This window comes from Idiotropiscis lumnitzeri, chromosome 2 (genome assembly GCF_059441095.1).
Source record: "Idiotropiscis lumnitzeri isolate Australia: NSW breed Sydney's pygmy pipehorse chromosome 2, RoL_Ilum_1.0, whole genome shotgun sequence".
Classification (NCBI taxonomy): Eukaryota; Metazoa; Chordata; class Actinopteri; order Syngnathiformes; family Syngnathidae; genus Idiotropiscis; species Idiotropiscis lumnitzeri.
The window spans coordinates 2,279,490-2,299,224 of record NC_142392.1 but is presented as its reverse complement, the minus strand read 5'-3'; the positions used below and the strand labels follow the sequence as shown (position 1 = coordinate 2,299,224).

The 19,735-nt window shown below is 51.3% G+C and overlaps 1 protein-coding gene across 4 annotated transcripts; it reads left to right on the top strand.

The window, feature by feature from the left end:
• Positions 1 to 903: 903 nt before the first annotated feature.
• On the top strand, positions 904 to 19,673 carry kmt2e (lysine (K)-specific methyltransferase 2E). Of its 4 annotated transcripts, none has more exons than XM_088283622.1 (23): positions 904 to 1,285; positions 6,197 to 6,384; positions 9,282 to 9,393; positions 9,471 to 9,700; positions 9,774 to 9,913; positions 10,606 to 10,787; positions 10,910 to 10,948; positions 11,030 to 11,230; positions 11,312 to 11,442; positions 11,927 to 12,044; positions 12,122 to 12,231; positions 12,312 to 12,564; positions 13,035 to 13,133; positions 14,057 to 14,242; positions 14,375 to 14,704; positions 14,764 to 15,063; positions 15,143 to 15,293; positions 15,376 to 15,602; positions 15,800 to 16,402; positions 16,480 to 16,745; positions 16,814 to 16,893; positions 17,092 to 17,171; positions 17,261 to 19,673. In XM_088283622.1, exons 2-23 carry the CDS (start codon positions 6,311 to 6,313, stop codon positions 18,230 to 18,232), a joined length of 4,884 nt encoding a protein of 1,627 aa, XP_088139748.1. In that variant the 5' UTR covers positions 904 to 1,285; positions 6,197 to 6,310; the 3' UTR covers positions 18,233 to 19,673. The 4 variants fall into 4 exon arrangements, with proteins under 4 accessions (XP_088139748.1, XP_088139747.1, XP_088139749.1 ...); XM_088283621.1 differs by having other exon boundaries at positions 10,603 to 10,787; XM_088283623.1 differs by lacking the exon at positions 13,035 to 13,133 and having other exon boundaries at positions 10,603 to 10,787.
• The last annotated feature ends 62 nt before the right edge of the window (positions 19,674 to 19,735 follow it).

Below are 19,735 nucleotides of genomic sequence, written 5' to 3'. Positions count from 1 at the left end.
AGTGGAAGGATGCCAGGACTTTCTCAGATGGCCTAACCACCATCAGAAGAAGTGATCTTACAACCTAAATTCGAATTTGTAGTAATTTATTCCTTACAGTGCCTCTTCATTTTGTGGTATTTCTATTAACTGCATTGCTTTTAGTACTTGGATGTTACCTTTTTTTTGTTCACTCAGATTTCCTACCATGTTCTAATCCACCCTAGGCCTTCGGAACACTATTAACAACAGGACTGTTTATTTAAGCAGATCTCAAATTAGTTCTCACAGGGCCACCTATTTGGCCTAAAATCATGTCAAAAATGTTCCGTCCTATGATTGATTGGCCAGAACAAGGCACGTTTCAAACATCTGTTGCACTCTGTTGATATATTTAATAATCTAATAATATAAATCATGATGATGATGATGATGATGATGAAAAAAAATGCTGAATTTTATTTTTTATTTTTTCCCCATGTTCCTACCGCCCGAAGACGACTGGAATAGACTTCAGCATGCCGTCGTGGAGCCAAGAAGATCGGATAATCGATGGATAAAATAAGATGATCTCATGTCACAGTTGCGCGCTGTCACATGGCATTGATGTTGAAAATAATAATGGTTCATATAATTGCGACGGCAGGAAAGACAAACCGCATGAATAAGACCTTATTTCCACATTTGATTATAAAAGCAGTAGCGCTAAATAGAAAAATTAGATTTCGTCATGAAAATCAAAGAGAAACCGCCGTCCGAGAGAGAAAAGACAGGATGCGCGCGCATCGGGCACGGTGGCCCCTGTGAAACGGAGCGTGTCACCCCGCAGCGCGTGGAGGCGGGGCGTCGCTCTGACTGACGGGAGGGGGAGGGGCAGGGGCAGGGTAGGGGGGCCACGAGTGGGAGGGGAGCGGGGGGAGGCGGAGCCTGCACAGTCCTGGCAGGGCCGCCATTTTTGCAAAGGGAAAAGAGACTGCTTTTGAGGGGGATCTAATTTCTAAAAGTCGCTCTTTGCCCAGCGAATAGTTTGTTTTTAACGCTTCCCCCTCCTCCCTCAATTCCTGCGCCGACCCGGGCCTCCCACCCTTGTGCAGCACCAGAGGCGGCGCGGAATTTTGGACAGGAGAGGACTATCTCGAGGACGAGGCGAGAATCCAAACGTTTTAGAGCTTCTTTTTTTTTGCTAGTGATCCGCAGTGTGTGGACAAGTATTGTTTTGGTTGCGGAGGCTGTGTAGACAGCGGTGAGGGTCTTGCCCCGCTGCCTAATTCGTTCCCTGGACCCCCTCCAACGTGGATATAACACGGTAAGTACACCGCATTTTGTTGTTCATGTCAAGTTAGCACAAATCCGACCATGGAAGGCTATTGTTGGCTTTACTTTAGCTGGCACTTCACGCTAATGCTCGCTAACGTATCAGCTGTGTGTAGCCTGCATGCTAGCCCAGCCTCACTTGTGTGTGTATATAAGTGATAGCTGCTGCGTTTAATGCGAATTCACTAAGCATTTAAGGAGAAATACCCAGGTGACGTAAGCTACTAATGTGTCAAGTTGGCAACGTCAAAAGAGCGCTTGCTTCCTACTAGCTAACACATGCTATTAGCCCAAATTAGCTTGACAGATACGGAGTGGCAACGTTTGAGTGGCCGTGCAGTAAACGTCATAAAAAGCTGTCTGGTGTTGCTGTTAGAATGTGCATATCGCAGTGATCGCGGAATTGATAACAAGACAGCAAATATAGACAGCACCCCGATTGAACCTTACGATTTGGGGGTGGGGGGCGTAACGCTTAAAATGTCAAGGCTTTGTTAAGACGATCGATAAAATAGAATCTACGTTGAGCTGGACCTCAGTGCAATGTGTGGGTATGTACAATTTTGTAATAAAGGTGGGCCTGACATATGACAGCGGTCGTGGTTCGGCACGGTGTCGTGGCGGGCCAAATTGCGCACCGTTTCAGCACTAAACCTTTGCACGTTATTTACATGGCTGGTTCCGATCGACATGGTCCCTAACTACGCCTTTTAGCAGACCAATCAGAGCATGCATATGTCTGGAGTACAGTCAACAAGATAATGTGCGTTAGTTGCAAACTTAAATTTAGTCGACGTGACTCTCATCCTGTTCGCTCGCAACAGCTAATTTCCGTTCGAACTCAAGCGCCCCAGAAACAATAAACCCCAGCATTCACGTCAACAAACGTGTACAAATATGTGAGTGCGGTTTAAGTTGCATGCACACAGTAAGCAGCTGCTGAAATTGCTTAAATGCCTGCCTTACATTGCGCAGTGACCTCGCGCTCCTGGGGGCTTTTTTAGACGAGGCAAAATGAATTTAATAATAGAAGCGAAGCTCCCCACAGGGAAGTGAGTGTTGCTGTTTTTGTCATGTATTGTCTTGCTATTGAAAGCAAGGTGATTTTATGTCGATGTTTAAGTGTGCTTTGGGTTCAAATGCTGCAAGCGTGGGGGAGGGGACGCCCCATGTCATACAGTTTGTAATTAAATAAATATATGCCCAAAAAAAGCCGCCGTACTTTTTTTTCCTTCAAAGTAACCGATTAGTGACTAATTGCATTGCAATTACACGCGAGTGTTAGTCGACCAACGAATACGTGATCGCTTCTTCCTGTTTATGTGCATACAAAACATTAGCCCACTTTTCATTGTCGCTGCTAGCTTAGCCCAGCTAGCACCCATTACGTATGATTCCATTCGCCGCCGTTTTGACCTTCACTGACGACACAAAGTGGAATTACCCTCCGGTTATCAATGTGTGTCACTCTTCCACGCAACCACGTCGGACAAGTGGGGCGCATTTCGCCTCGTCGCGATGCTCCGATCGCCGCTTAGATCCGTCCGAAGTGGCCCATATAATTGCTAGCCCGTGAGCTCGCTAGCGTCGCTTTCGACGAACTCTTGACAGACAGGCTCGCAGAAACAAAACGCTCGTCGAACGGGCTGATACTTCGGCTCGCCTATGCGGGGAGCGAGGCAACCGAGCCCGGGGCGGAGTCGTTCGCCGCGGCTGGCGAGCCTCCGTCGGTTTTGCGACGTCGAAAAAGCGGCAGGAAAATGGCGTCCGCGGCCAGCCTGTTGTGGTAACATAATAGCAACGTTGTCGCCTCCACACCCCTACCGGCAGCCCTCACTGCAGCGCCGACACACTCACCGGGAAGCAACTGCACACGCATATACATTTAAGGGTGATAACAGTCACAAAGCGTACACATTGGATTGAATAAGAGATGGCCATAAAATAGCCGCTCAAGAAGGACCGAGTGACGTATGTTGATGTCATGTTGGATGAGACATGACCTTCTTCTGCTTACTCCAAAGAGAAGACACGATCCGTATAAAATCAACACACAGAAGCATATTTAGGCCAATTTAGTAATTTTTTTGCAGTCCCGCCTTATGACAGGATGTGTTCTTGTGTTGCGTTTTGGCTGGAGACCTCCAGGAGCTTTGGAGATGACTGTTCCCCCTGCGACAAAGGCGTCCATCAGAGGATAAATCCATTATTATTCCTCACTGTGAATGGAGGGACGCGCACAGACGAGGCATCTCTCCCGAGGTTTATAAACTAATGTCAAAGCTAAACAGATGCCCGTATGGACGCGCTTGGGGTGCAGTTGTCTTTTTCACCTAACAAAATGGTCTAGCGACCAAAGGGTCTCACGTCTGTTTAGGTGAAGTGTTGTCATCCCCGCAGACCTCACCATGTAGGGCTCATGTGTGCGTGGCACCACTCGCCCCCCCCCCTCCCCCAACCTACCCCGGAGTGATCTCATTCATGTGCTACCCGCACCTCGAGAGACCCACACAAGACAAACGCGTCCGGCTCCTGTTCAGCGCCGCACGCTCACGTGACCTCCCAGCTGGGCGGAGGAGGCTCGGCTCAGGTGACCTGTTTTTTGTGCCACGGTCTGCCCTGTAACAGATCCCTCTTTTCGACAGGAGGGCGGACCTCCGCCAAGGCCCGACAGCCTCCTCGGTGGCATGAGTGCTTCTGGGTCGGATTTTTAAACAGGCGCCATCGTCGATGTCGGTGATGTAACATGACTTTGCACAATGGGTCATAAATGAGTGCAGCAAGACGACCTGTGGAGACATGTTTTGTTTGTTTCATTGACACACACTGCTGTAATCCATAGGCCAAACCTTCGAGTTCTCCTTTCTCGAAAAGGAGGCATTGATCATTGTGGTATACGCGACAAGCATTTATCATTATAATAATAATAATAATAATGCCTTTATTAGTCCCACAATGGGGAAATTCGAGATTCGAACCCAGGCCTCCTGGGGAGACTGGGTCCTGAACGCGGCGCCTTAGACCACTCGGCCATCCTGGCCATTATTTGTTTAACTCAAGACTGTCGTAAAAACTTTAACACGCTTGTTAAAGCAGTCCTTGAGACGTCCTTTTGTTTTCTTAATTTGCTTCCCTGCCAGCCAACGGAAGTGCCTCTCGCTCATTCGCCAGTTGCTAAGTAGTGAGCACAAACACTGCGACACGCCTGTCGTTGTCCTCCTAAATTCTTTTGAAGAGTCTCGTTGGGCTTTTCTGTTTATACGTATAGTTGAGTACAGTTTGCATAGACGTGCCCCCGCCCCTTGACTCTATGGCGTACACTTGCGGCAATTTTTTACAAAGAGCACACTGGACGTGTGCCATTGTGGCCACTGTGGAAACATTCCATCCGGGTCATACTTTGTGTGTGTTTGATTCCGCTCGCTCGCTAGCTGAGTCACTGCAGCCGCCTACCAGGACGGTGTCAAGACACATCTGTTTGCTGTTTTGCAGTGAGAAGAGGGAGGGGGGCCTGGGGTGTTGGAATTTGTAATTTTCTCCCTTATCAAAAAAAACAGCATCTTCAGAGAGCTGGCTGCAGAAACCACAATGAAAACACGGCGAGGAGGCGGCCGAGTCTGGGTTTTCCCTCGCGAGGCTTAAAAAGGACACTTCTTCATCATCGTCTTCTTCTGCGCACAATGACGCTACTGTGTCCCCGCACTCGCAGACTGCTTCGCGCTGTGTGTGAGCTCAACGTCGCCACCCAGAGTCCACGCGGGGTCACGGCTGTGTAGCGTCCCTGTCAGAAGGACCACCGTCAGTCTTCGGCCCCCTCTCCTTTCCCCTCCACTCTGCGACTCTGGTTTATTTAGGAAGTGCACAGAGGAGGGAAAGAAATCCGGCTGGGTGGGGCCACTGGGCAAAGGAAAGAGTGGTGTTTCTGTTGTTTTTTTTCCCCTTCTTTTTCTTGGATGCTTGACTCCAAGGGTGACGGACGGTTCCTGTAAGGGAAGTGGGAGGAGCAAAGAGAGGCAGTCAAAGCTCCGTTTTTGTCAGGAATGCTGCTGTACTGTACTTGTTTTCTGCCCCCTTTGCTCTCTCGCTGCCGCCTTTTGTCCGTCTTGACCGTGTCGTTGAGCCGTCATGTGCGTTCGTGAGACAGGAAGCGAGCCGCTGCCTGAAGTGGGAGTCAAGCGCATTGGTCATAAACACACTGCCGCTGTTTGATAACGCAAAGGAAAGGGCCAGTCTGACGTTTGCTTGTTGTTGTTGGCAAACTGCCCCGTCGCTTGTTTGAACGATCGCTTCAGTGGGTTGTTTCAACCTGCCATCTGACAGGGACGGGGGAAACGTCAAGAGGTAGACACGACCGACACTGTGGTCGGGGTGGTCTTGCCGCGTTTAATCAGGCCTGGAGGTGACAGCTGACTCCCGCACGAGTGCGTCTCGATGGCTCTATATTCTCTCCCGACTTGACGCGAGCCGGAGCCTTTGTTTGTCCGCAGAGTGAGCGCGGCCTGGCGGAGGTGTGACCTCCAGCCTATTTCGTCTCGTCATCTGTCCCCTCCCGCTAATCCCGCTTATCAACAGAGCTCTGTATCCGGGCCAGCCACACTGACACACATGCTCCTGTCTGGATGTTGACAACACACACACTCCTGAGTTCCCACCAATATTCCCGACAGTTGCAGCATGCGCCTTTTAAAAGTCACCGGTCCACATCAGGCAAATAAGGGGGCACAAAAAAAAAAAACAGATTCAAGTGTGTTTTCCTTTCATGGCTGCCGGCTACTGTGTGTGTTCCCTTGCTCCCCTTTGTGGAAGCTCGCTCTCAGTGCAGCTTCAGCGACTGTTGAATGTTTACATGTTTGATTTCTAAGGCAAATACTGACTTGGTCCTCCTCTGTCTTCCTCCGACCAGGCCTTGTGGATGCACTTAGATGTCTGCAATGACTGCTGTGGCTGGCATGCCTCCGTGTTTTGGACTGCCATTCTCTGGACTCAGTAGGACAAGAACTGATCAGCAGAGAACGTCATGAGCATAGTCATCCCCGCGGGGGTGGACACAGCAGCAGACGCCTCGTACCTGGACATGGCGGCGGGCTCGGAGTAAGTATCCGCGGGTCGCCAGACCACCCTGGTTTTGCGTCCGGACGCTCTCACGCCACTCGGTCGTTCCCACGCAACTTTGATCGTGAAGCCTATTTTCCCTGACTCTCTGAGTAACGACTGCTTAAAACGTACAGATAAAAGTCAACCATATGCAGGAAGTTTGCTGAATGAAAGCGATCCAAATTGGCAGCGGTCCGCGCTCAACTCGTTCGAGTTTCAACAATTTCCCTTCTACGTGGCCTCTCCTTATTAAATATCCTTAATAGTGATGCTTCCCTCGCCTCCTTTCAACCTTCCGAAGCAATTACAGGAGAGAAACTCGCCTTAATGGACAGTTGCGCCCCCGCCATTGATTGTTCTTGCACTTAACCGTTGCCGCCGTTAACGACATCCGCCCGTGTCAAAATGGCAGCGGCCAGCATTTTGTGTGCCGCTTGCGTCTCTAGCGGATCGCCGCCTGATGCGTGCTCGTGTGTGCGCCGCTGAGGCAGAAAGGTGCGCGCCGTCATGGCAACAAGCCCCACGTCACCCCCCCCATACCTCCCTCACTCCCTCCCTCTGTCCGATTTGCTCGTCAAGGACACTGGCGTGGCTTTAAATGAATCAAGATGCTCTCGCATGACTAAAGAATAACACACGTCATCCGCTCACGAGGAGGGAAAGAAGACGGGTCGGTCTCTTTAAACGATGGAGAGCCCCCGCCCCCTTTTTGCCTTCATCAGAGCTGTTGCAGTGACAGCTTGTGTTGCCATGGTATCTGCCCATGCCCCCCCCCCCCCAATCCCCATGTCCCTCCTCTTTCCTCCCCTCTGCACTGCGCAAGGCCTGTTTCCATGGCAGCGGTCTGAGTGACAGGTGGCCCTCACAACAAAGCTCCCCCCTCCTCCAGTCGAGCTCTGCGTCCAATGGTGTGTGTGTGTGTATTGGGGGGGGGGGCCTTCATGCGCCCCTTCTTGACTCCCCTGCTCGGTCTTTTGTCCGTCCACTGGCATTGAAAAGATCTCGAAATAAAAATGGCCGTGCCGAGGAAAAAGATGGCGGGAGGGAGTTGCGTCGTGTCCTTTCCACATCCCCTCAAGTATGCAGCAGGGCGGCCAGCTGTTGGCTAATGCAGCGTGTGCCTGCCTCCCTGCGTGCGTGCGTGCATGCATGCGCGCACGCTTGTCCACAGATGCACACCGGTGGAGTTCGCAGCGTTGCCATGGCAGCCAGCAAGGAGCCAAGGCGTTGCCTCTGGCCGCTCGGCTCCGTTTGTCCAATTTTTCTTCCGTCCCTTGTTTTTTGCACGTTTGGACTGCCAGCTGTTCCTCAATGAATGCAACATTGACGCGCTCATCATTTTCCACACCTGCGCCGGATTTCCCTCCATCCCTCCCTCGGTGCGTCTGCTTCACGTGAACGATACAAACCCTCCAGCTCTGCTCATATTCAAATATCCTCACTCCACACTGCACAACTTGCCTCACTTGTTTGCACGCTTGACGCTTACAAGTGTGGCGTGTGCTCCGGACTGACAACCGCATTTGTCGCACACCCGCCCGCCATGCGTGAAAAACTGCAATACAGGGACCGTTAAAAATAGTTTTGCCATTCCCACACACTTCAACTCATTTAAATGTCTTCAAAATACACTTAAACCTCTCAAAGACACACTTTTTAAGGTAATCTTTTGTCGTTTTACTACTTTTAAAATAATTTGTTGGTCATCACAGTCTCACTCGTGAAGCCCCCCCCAAATAAAAAGTCTGCTTGCTGCTGTCCCACACGTTAAAAGAGAAAAGTCTCTTCGTCAGGCAGACAAACAGAAATGAACTTGAATGGATCAGCTGCTGTTTTGTTTCCTTTTATTTTTGATCATTAGTGATCTCAGTCTATTTTTTGTACAGTGTGTCCGATTTGGTGTTGTTAATGATTGATGGGTAAAAGGTTGCGCTGCCTTTTCTTTTTTTTCTCTTTGGTGTCTTTAACGCCCGTGACAGTTAGGAGCGCCAGTGTGGCAGTTAATCAGTCGTGTAGACACACAAACAAGCGCCACACACACACACACACACGCCTCATCACAGTTCCGCCTCCAGACCTCGTGCACACACTTGTTGAGTTTTCACTTTGACGGCGGCACTGTGCAGGAAGTGTCGAATATCGCGCGCCGTGTTCTGCGAGGGCTTGCGGCAGGTACGGTAGCGCCAAAACGAGGAGCTTTTACCTTTAAATTTAGTTCAACCCGTTTGTTCTCTTTTTCCAAATCGTTTTAAGCCGGGTGTTTAAAAATGTAAAACGTGTCGAGGAGTAAGACAACGAGTTGTGCGTGTACGTTTGTGCATGTGTGAAATGTTGCGTGGCTTGTTCTCTCTGAATTGTGAGTTTCACCTGTTTTACTCGAGCACGTCAGGCTGAATCGGCTTTATTTCGTCCCCTTTTTTTTTTTTTTTTTTTTTAATTTTTTAAAATTTGACAATTGTCTCTGCAATTTGAAGGAAAAAGACGCATTTCTTTGATTTGCCTTTTTTTCTTTTTCTTTTCACAACGCAAAGATTAAAATAAATGGCTACCTCCCTCTCGGATCGCACCAGTTCCTCCATAAAACACGTCGGCCATGTGACAATAAAAACGTGAGTTGGGTTGGTCACAAACGGCCAAACAGGCTCTCGTCGTTGGTGCGCGGATTTTTTTCTTTTTTTTTTTGCTGAGGAAAGTAGATCTACAGGTTCGGCGTGAGCCAACCTGACAAACGATTGTGTGCGTATGCGACGACACGCACGTCCAACGACCTGCCCCGTAGACAGACAGGTGCTTCCAGTCGCATTCTGTGCGTCCATACCCGTGCCAGCAAACGCATAGGAGACAAAGCTAATATTGTGTGCTAGCTAATGTGCGCATTGTGTGCTTGTTTGCAGACCAGAGTCGGTGGAGGCCAGCCCCGTGGTGGTAGAAAAGTCCAGCTACCCGCACCAGATCTACAGCAGCAGCTCTCACCATTCCCACAGTTACATCGGCCTGCCTTATGCTGTGAGTAGCTGGCGCCCAACGCCCGGATACATTCTCTACACGAACCCACGCCTCACTGCTTCCCGTTTGCCCTCCAGGACCATAACTATGGGGCACGGCCCCCGCCCACGCCGCCGGCCTCGCCTCCCCACTCCATGTTGATCCGTCAGGGCGATGGGGGGTTGTTTGTTCCGGGCGGCCAGGACGAAGCATCCACGGGCACCACACTCAGCACTTCGGAGGATGGCAGCTACGGGGCCGACATCACCCGCTGCATCTGCGGCTTCACGCACGACGACGGCTACATGATCTGCTGCGACAAGTGCAGGTTCGCCGCAACTTTCACAACACCTCGGCGGTCCCCAGATGACTCAACGCTGCGTTTTGATTCTCGTCTGTAGCGCTTGGCAGCACATAGACTGCATGGGCATCGACAGGCAGAACATTCCTGAGACGTACCTGTGCGAGCGTTGCCAGCCGAGACACCTGGACCGAGAGAGGGCCATCCTTCTGCAGACGAGGAAGCGGGAATGTTTGTCAGGTAAGACCAAACGAAGCCAGCAAAGATTTATGCCATCTTGGTATTTTTGTTGCTCAGTGAAACACTTCAGACTGTAGCAACTTTACGCCCTTTTAAAATCGTCAGTTGCCATTGCTATTTTGACTTGACTTTGGGAACACTAAGTTAAAAATGAGTGCGCTATTAGGTTTACGAAAGTTGTGTGGAAACTTTTTGAAAAGTGACTCAAATGCTAAAAAAAAAAAAAAAATCCCCCTCTTAGTAACACAATTATTCTCTCTGTCACAGTGTGAGTAATTCAACACTCTAAAGTAGTCACTTACTGCAGACACACAAAAAAAAAGACTCATTTACTCATTTGATTTAAAGACAGACGTATTTCCCTGTTGAATCGTTGGCTAACTTGCTTTTAAATAGTTTACTACGTGATGATAAACAGAATCAGTTTGATTCATTTAACCTCCGTAATGTCCTTTGCTGTGACGTCATCACACAAGTGCAATGTCATTCTCTCACTTTTGCCAACCATTAAACCCGCCTTCAACGACATTCTCTAAAAATGAGTTGACAACATTCTTGCTGCCACATAGTTGTGGTTGACTCGCCACAAAGAGCTTGTAAAACATGTCAGGGCAGACCTCTTTGAACAGTGACACCTGCTGGACACTTGAGGAATGGTCTCATCTGCTGCTGGCTTTTTGTCATTCAAGTAGATGGGGACACCAGCGCTACGGAGAGTGGGGATGAGGTGCCTTTGGAGCTCTACTCCACCTTCCAGCACACGCCAACCACCATCACCCTCACCACCGGTCGCCTCGGCAACAAGCAGGTGGATAAGAAACGCAAGAAGAGCGGCGAAAAGGAACCCCTGGCATCTTCGGCACGAGCCAAGAAGGTAACTTGCACACACAAGCATAAATAAATGTTGATGGTGTGATGCTTTTGGGTGACTGTACCGGACGTTTGTTCGACATGACATGCGTTTCGTTCTGTTCATATTTTAATTGCTCCCCGCAGGCCTTCCGAGAGGGCTCCAGAAAATCCTCGAGAGTAAAGGTAAAAACACACGCGGCGCAACAAGACACGGTTCTCTGTGCCGAGCCTCGATTTGACCCCGCCCCGTTGGTCGCGACGCAGGGCGCCGCGCCCGAGCAGGAGCCGACGGAGCACCCGGCGCTGTGGGAGAACAAGATCAAGACGTGGATGGAGCGCTACGAGGAGGCCAGCAGCAATCAGTACAGCGAGGACGTGCAGGTGCTCCTGCGCGTCAAGGAGCAAGGCGACGGCAAGAGCCTGGCTTACAACACGCACCCGGCCTCCTTCAAGCCCCCGGTGGAGGTACGGCAAACGCCGGCGTTCGTTTGTTCGTTCCTTCGCTTTGTCAGGCCGGTGGCTCATGCTGTGCGTCTTTTTGCGCAGAGTCAAGTTCAAAAGAACAAGAAAATCCTCAAAGCCGCGAGGGACTTGGCCCCGGATTCGCTCATCATCGAATACAGGGGCAAGTTTATGCTTCGGCAGCAGTTTGAAGCCAACGGATACTTCTTCAAGAGGTCAGTTACGGGACACACGATACTTGGGCTACTCGCAAAAAGAAATGTTGGATTTCAATGTGGAATTTCTTGCTCAACTTAACAGGCATTACAGCCGTTGCAGGCGAATTTAATTTGCATTAAACATGCCCAGTTGTTCGTTTCGCTTCTCGTTTTCAGTTCGTTCTTGCACAACTTGCTATTCTCTAACATTGTCGGTTCAATCAGAATTGGTTAACAGTCGGTCGTCAGCATTCCCGCTTATGCTTAAAATTTTTCAAAGGGCTTTGAAAAAAAAAAAAACAAGGTCATGATTAGCATTGAATGTGTTAAAAATTGCTGAAAAACTTGAATTAACTTTTAAATGCAATCAAAAAGTCTTGAATTTAAGTTACCTGAAGCTGTCACAACCTCAAATCCCAGATTTATTGATCTATTTATTTTTTGTGAGTAGTTTTATCTTTGTGTTATTCCAAGTCCAGCTCACTCTCGCCTTCTTTTGCAGACCTTACCCCTTTGTGTTATTTTACTCCAAATTTGACGGACTGGAGATGTGCGTGGACGCGCGCAGCTTCGGCAACGAGGCGCGGTTCGTCCGCCGCTCTTGCACCCCCAATGCCGAGGTGAGGCCACACCCCCCCGACAGCAACCTTTTCAAACTGTCCGCGTCCGCGCTAATGCCCTCCGTCCCGCGCGCCAGGTGCGGCACGTCATTGAGGACGGCATGTTACACTTGTACATCTACTCGCTGAGGACCATCAGCAAAGGCACGGAGATCACCATCGGTTTTGATTACGACTACGGCAGCTGGTGAGTCTCACACTCGTCTCGGGATTCTTTTTTTTCTTTTTCTTCACACCTCGGAACTGACAATTTCGCCTGATGCGCAGCAAATACAAGGTGGACTGTGCCTGCGTGAAGGGCAACCCTGAGTGCCCCGTGCTCAAGCACAACATGGAGCCCACAGAGAACTTGGGCTCCGGCGGGCGGCGGCGGAACAGCCGCAAGGACAAGGACCCGGGCCGGGAGGACCAGAGCCAGAACCAGAACATGGGCGTGGATTGCGAGGCGAAAGGGAAGAGCGTGGGCGACTGCAAGCAGAGGAAACTGTCGCCGCTTCGACTCTCCATCTCAAACAACCAGGTAAAACTTTTTTTTTTTTAATTCCTTACACGCCATTTGTTTCTCATCGAGGATGTCATGCACGTCATTTTGTTAGTGTCTGCATGTGTTTTCCACTGTTGGTCCATTTCTTTTTAAATTTTAGTTTGAGCTCTTTGGTCACCTTTGTCCTCCAGTTGCTTTACTTCATACCAGGTAAAAAGTTGTTTCGCTCCAACAAAGGAGGGGGATAGCAATCAATTTATCGTTCCACATCAAAGCCAGTGGGTGTACAGTGTTGTTTTTGTGCCCACTTGCAGCACAAGCCGGGTACACTCCACCTCCCTTCACCCCCCCAGTACCCTTCAGGTGACTGCCCCCCCCCCCCCTCTCCCTCCTCACCTTCCCTGTCCTCCGCTGCTCTCACCTGTTCTCCCTCTCGTCTGTAGCCAGACTTGAATGACAAAGCGTCACGCCGCCACCTCTCCCCCCAACCCCCCTCCCTTTTACAGGATCCCGACTTATTTGAGGATCTAGAAGACAAAACGTCCGTTAGCAATGAAGTAGAGATGGAGTCAGAGGAACAGATTGCGGAGAGGAGGAAGAAGATGGTAAGTGTGCCAAAGCAAACGGCGCCGTTTCAGCTTTTGAGTAGCTTTGCTGCAGCCGCCCAGCACAGAGTGAAGATGACAAAAAATAAATTAAAAAAATCGACAACTAGCCATTCCCCGCCCACCTTTGCCCCCCTTCCCTGCCCACTTGTTTGTGTCGGGGTGTGGTCTGATATTTGTGGCTTGGTTTCGGTGCAGCTGCTTCTTTCCTCTTCATCAGTACTGACAACCTTCCCCCACGTGTCTCGCTTTGCCTTTCATTTCCTTTGCTTTGCTCATCACCTGTTGCTTTGTGTTTTATGCAGGCAAAAAAAAAAGAAAAAAGCTCCCGTAGTACCCCCTTAAACTGCCGTCCCATCACACGCTCGAAATGAAATGGCCCGCCTCCTCGCCAGTCCGCTACATTACGTTCCCAGTACACGAGAGGGATCAAAACGAGCGAGCAGGGGTCGACTATACGCTGGAAAAATTACGCTCGGGCGCACTCTGGAAATTACCCCGCAGTCAGCTTCATTTCCCGTGGTGGAGCCCCGGCCATAAAGTGCTGACTCATCGTTAGCCGGCCAGCGTGCCGCTAAAGGCTCAGTGAGGGGCGGATTCTCTCTAATTGCGAGGGGGTCGGGTTAAAGCCAGTTGCCAGTTATTTTGGGAACGGACGCCTCGCATTTATCCTGAGCCACTCCAAGTCACTCATTATGTGTCTTTCCAAAGAGGTTTTTTCCCCCCCGTAGGTAGCTGTTCCAACCTTGCTTGTCTTGCCTCTGCAATGTTCCTCTTGACTTTCCCTCTGTCTTGAGCCGAGGGGAGTCATGTTCTCTCGGCAGCTTCTGTAGCACAAATTAACCCGTCGCATCGCTCCATGTGGCGCTGATTAATGACGGCTTGAGCGCTCACTTCACCTCTCATGTGACTCCTCCCCGCAGACGCGAGAGGAGCGGAAGATGGAGGCCATCCTGCAGGCCTTCGCGCGCATGGAGAAGCGAGAGAAGCGGCGTGAGCAGGCGCTGGAACGTATCGGCAGCGTCAAGCCCGAGCTCGGCGGACGTAGCGACATCAAGGAGGAGCCGCCGGCCACGCCGGAGACAGCAGACTCGCCTTCTGTCATACAGGTAGGACGGTGGATCGTGTACAGAAGGGTGAACTCGCAAAAGAATTGCATAACCATGTTGATTTTTATGGATTCTTTTTTCCTCATATTGCATCATTGTTACAGCTGTACTATCTCTTTGGTCTCTCTTCAGCCACCTCTTCTCGAGGTAAAAGAGGAGCCCGGGTTGAAGCCGGCCAAGGTCAAAGGCTCGCGGAACAGGAAAAGCTTCTCCAGGAACCGCACGCACATCGGCCAGCAACGGCGACGCGCTCGCACCATCAGCACCTGCTCCGACTTGGCCCCGGGCTCTCCGGTGGAGCCCTTGGAGTCTCTGAGCAGCGAACCCCTCGAGGGCGAGCCGCCCAGCGCGCCGGAGCCCGAGGCCGTCGCCGTCCAGCCGCTGGACGCCAGCCCCCCGCAGAGCAACTCTCCAGCCCCCGAGCGAAACCGCACCGGGAGCAAGAGTTTTAAAACGAAAAAGGTCATTTGAATTGCAGCGGGTGGCAAGTGAGCTGGTCGTAATCATTTTTGCCTCCACAGCACTTTGTCAGCGAATGGGTGGGCGAGAAACAGCCGGATCGTTCGGCGGCGCGCACCCCGGAGCCGGCGCCGGAGCGGCCGCTGCGGATCAGCAGCGACCCCGAAGTCCTCGCCACCCAGCTCAACGCCCTGCCAGGCCTGGCCTGCTCGCCGCAGGTCTACAGCACGCCCAAACACTACGTCCGATTCTCCTCGCCCTTCCTGGCCAACCGCAGCCCCACCACCCCCGGCATCCCCACCGGGAGACGGCGCTCCAGAGAACTGCCCGAAACGCCTCCGACCACCGGCTCTTGCAAGAAGGTGCCATGTTGTCCTTCACTTTGGTCTTCTGCAAATTGTTCAGCCGCTGGAGTACTCACACAGTCTTGTTTGGCTACAGCGGTGGTTAAAGCAGGCGCTCGAAGAGGAGGGATCCTCCAGTCCGGCCAGAAAACCCAGTCTCTTTGTGCCCAGCGAGGGTCCTCTCAGTCCCTCCATCAACGGAGACTCAGACAGCCCCCTGCCCTACAACGGATCCTGTTCACTGCCTGGTAACATTCTCGATCAGTAATTACTAACAGCTCGAGCAAAAAATAAAAACAAAATGTGCGTGACGCCTTTCTGTTCATTCAGAGTTGCCAACGCCTTTGAAAAAGCGCCGCTTGAGCCCCCTCGATGCCTGCATGTCGGAGAGCTCCACGCCCTACGGCTCCCCTTGTGCCACGCCCACCCGGGCCGACCAATCGGAGACATCGGCGCCCCCCGTGCTGACGGCCACGCCGCCGCGGCCCCGAACCGACGAGTCCGGAGCGGAACATGTCGCCAGCACCCCAACGCAAACACTTACGACGGCGCAGGAGGTAAATGACAGTGGTGTCTTTTATTATACTTTTCTTGTTCTGTTTTCTAAAAGCTTCTCATTTAAATTTTTTTTTTTTTTTTTTTGAAAAGTCTGCTTTGTTACAAACAGAAAATGACATTTTCATGATGTCCGAACTTGCAGCGCTTGACGGCCTTTCGTGCATAACCTAATGATGATGTCTCTCGTTCTCTACAGAGTGAAACTTCAACGGAAAGCTCGCCGGACGTTAGCGTGAAAGCAAATTTGTTAGAGGTCAGCAGCCCGGCAGATCGTCCTCCTTCGTTGATCCCGTCCCCCTCCATTCGGACACCGAGCTCCGACGGCCTCCCGCCCGACACCAAGACGTCGTCGGTACCTGAGAGTCCTCAGCCGCCCCCCGTTGTCGAGTGTGCCGACTTGGCGGAGGACCGGCTGGATGGTGCGACGACGGAAGTCGCCGGTGGAGGCGAGGCTTCATCCTCTGCCGAAACGTGCGCTTCTTCCTCCTCTTTCACCGGATGGATTAAGAGTCCGGAGAGGTGCCCCACGACACCGGCCGGCCTCAGCTTCTCTCCCGTCAACTCCAACCTAAGGGACCTCACGCCCTCGCACACCTTGGAGCCCCTGCCGGCGCCTTTCAGACCCGACGCCGCAGCGGCACCTGTGGTGGCGGCACCAGTCGCCCAGCCTGTTTTTGCCGAGGCCCAGGGGGCACTTTTCTACCCCTGCAACGAAGACGCGAGCTCGGCCGGCTTCTTGCGCTCGCTCAATGGCGACGAGGGAGGCGGGTCTGCACAGAATCCCCCGCAGAAGAAGAAGGTGAGCTTGTATTATGCAACATCGCCCCCTTGTGGTTTGCCACGAAACTTGCACTCAACGCCACATCTGTCTTCAAGGTGTCCCTGCTGGAATACAGGAAGCGGCAGCGCGAAGCTCGCCGCAGCGGCTCCAAGACGGAGTGCAGCTCCCCCGTGTCCACCGTGCCGCCTTTGAGCATGGACAGTTTCCCCGTCGTCGCCATGGAAACCAGCAGCGAGGCCTCCGTACCGCCGCCTCCTCCACCTCCCCCTCCTTCTTCTGCCGCACTTGGTAGCGGCAAGGAGTCGCAGACCTCCGAGGAGTCTGAGAGCGCGGGAGAGAAGGAAGGAGGAGAGGGCCAATGGTAGGCCGGCGATGACGTCACGACATCTGGTGTGTTTGTCTTTGGGTTAATGGATGTTTTCTTGCCAGGACGTCCTCCACGTCTGTCGAACAGGCTCGCGAGCGGAGCTACCACAGAGCTTTGCTGCTCAGTAAAGACAAAGACGCAGGTGAGAGACGGCCGAGCGCACTAGAAGAATCAATTTCTCTTTTGTCCTTTCCAATTTGTTGTTTGGACAGTTCATTATAGCGTCAGTAGAAAATATTCCAAGAAGATTTAAACCTTAAATATACCTCACATTAAGAGAAGTCTGCATGCATTGGATTGTGATTGAGAGATATAGATGCATTTTTTTTTTTTTTCCAAGATGTTGAAGCAGATGGAGGTGAGACACCTACACAGAGGGACTGTCCATCTCCTGGACCTCAGAAGACCCCAACTCATGCAGTAAGTCTTCACCTGATGTTGCTGGACTTTTCTTTTTTTCTTTTTTTTTTGTCTGTTATGTTTGTGATGGTTTTGTTACTTCCTCCCAGCCAAGCTCTCCTGGTCCGGTCGCTTCTGTAATACCCTCCAGCTGGAAAGAGGAAGACGGCGACGGTCCGCCTCGAGTAGCGAATCAGACTCTGCAGCTGCCCATTAAGTCCAAATCGACTCCCATCACCCCAACCAAGCTGCACCCGCCGCCACCGCCTTCGTCGCCCGTGCACTACCCGGGGCCGACCCTCCTCCATGTGCAGCCTCAGGGCTCACCCTACCGCAGCCAGAGGGCGCTCTTCTCCTCCCAGTCCCAAAACCAAACCACGGGCCAGGCCCCGGCGCCTTCGTTCGTCCAGTACAACGCGCAGGCCGCCCCTCCGCCGCCGCCCCCCCCTCCTCCGCCAGCGCCGCCCGCCTCCACGGCCTACTTCCCTGCTCAGGCTGCCTCCCCGGCGGGCCCCTTCCCCGCATTCAAAGCGGCTGTGACGCCTTCCTACCCTCCAGGCTCTCAGGCCCTGATGCAAACACTTCCCCACAGCGTGCACTACCAGACTTCGGCCACCCCGCCTCCGCCCCCACCTCCACCGCCCCCGCACCTCATGTCCAGCCCCGCCCTGCTGCATGTCAACCTGCAGCCCGCCCCCATCCAGCAGATCATGCTGACCGCCACCCCGACGCTGACGCAGGGCCAACCCTCCGGTCAGCAGCAGCCACCCCTGTCCCTCACCCCACCGCCGCCGCCACCCCCGCCGCCGCCCAACCCCTCCGGCGGCACCCAGATGCAGGCCCACCACTTTCCGAACTTGGCGGGCTTTCAGACTACGTTGCTCGCCAACCCCTCGGTGCCCCCGTCCGTGTACCCCCCGTCCCTTCAGCAGAGCGGACTGCCTCCACCTCCACCTCCGCCCCCGCAACAGACTCCGCAAGGCTCGTCTCCGGCCGCCACCCCTCAGCTGCCGGCCCTCGGAGGCCCCGCCTCCTCGACGCCCTTCCACACTTCGGGTTACCTGAGCACAGGGTGGCACTGAACTCTGCCTAAGGAGGATTTGGGGACGAGGGTCAGGTTGTAAAGCAGTGGAAATTTTCCGTAAATTTCCATGGGAATTAACTGAGGCTTATTTCATAGAAACGTATCCGAACCAAGCTGGAGGGATTTTGTTTGGTTTTGTCTTTATAACTTACAAAAATTAAATGATACACAAATCCCGTTGAGTACATTTTACAAAAAAGGGGAAAAAAATTAAATTTGTGAGTAAAATATGCAATGAAATTCTCAAAGTAAATTTTACAATGAATTTTACTGAATATTTTACATTACACTAAATATGAAATTTCCTGTGTCGCACTGTTATTACGTTTAATATTTGTTTTAGTTATGATTGGATTAATTCTAAAATTAAATTTTTAGTAATCTGCCCCTGGTTTATTCCCATGGAAATCTTTCCACTTTGAAAATTCCTGTCATTTTGCAACCCCAAACAACGGGGCAATGTAGATATGTTTTCTATGGCCAGTGGAAAAACAGCTGTTTGTTGGATAAAAGGGTATTTAAATAAGTAAAACAGACTGACATCATCTTCAAGACGAACTGTAAAAGATGGACGACCCCTCGCGGTACTCTTGGCGCTCTTCTCTTTTTCTATTTCCTTCCTGTGACGGGTGGGGGAGGACATCACTGTTGTGCGTCTCGTTCAGGCTCCTGTTTTGTAGTTCAACCGCACTTTGTTTAGCAATGGACATTCCAGCCTTTAGACGCCGCCCCCCTCCTCTCTTCTCCTCCTTTCTCCTCTTTCGTCCGTGTGTTGTCCTTGTTCTTTTTCTTTGTCTCTCGCGGCGCGTTACAGCATTTGTTTTGTATAGAAAAAGCGACATATTTTTTTCAAATTCCTCCGTCTGACATCAGAAGTCTGTTGAGCGCCGCAAAAAAAAAAAAAAGATTGGCGGGAGACAGCCTCACCACCTCGAGGGTTCTGCACTTGTTCTCGTGTGTTTGGTGGTCATCTGAGGTTTGTCGAGCGCCTCCCGCGCGGGTATGAAGCTAGCAGTTTATTTTTTTCAATAAGGAGCGTTACTTGTAGAAAGTGTAATTAAATGTATAATAGGTGGTTACTCCGGCTTTCACCAGGAACACGTTTGTAAATACTCGCTTTCTTTCTTTTTTTTTCTACGCCTGTACAATTTGCAGCCATCGCCTCCCATTTTTCAAACATGGTTGTATATATGAACGCTCTTCTTGGCAAAGCTGAATGTTTCCGTGACTGTAGCATTATTTTTTATTTCCACCCTCTCTGGACTCTTCAACTTTGTCCTGTTTTTTTTATTATTATTGTTATTATTATTATTATTATTATTATTATTATTATTGTGTGAGTGTGTTTGTGCCGAGGAGAGGAGCTCACAGACACTGCACTGGTTGGCTATTTTCATGGTTCATTATAATAAATCACTGTAATGACAGTTTTATAAACACTTTTGTTGGTTTTTGTTTTCTGTAAGTGACAAGGTCAGTCCAAAAAAAAAAAAAAACACGT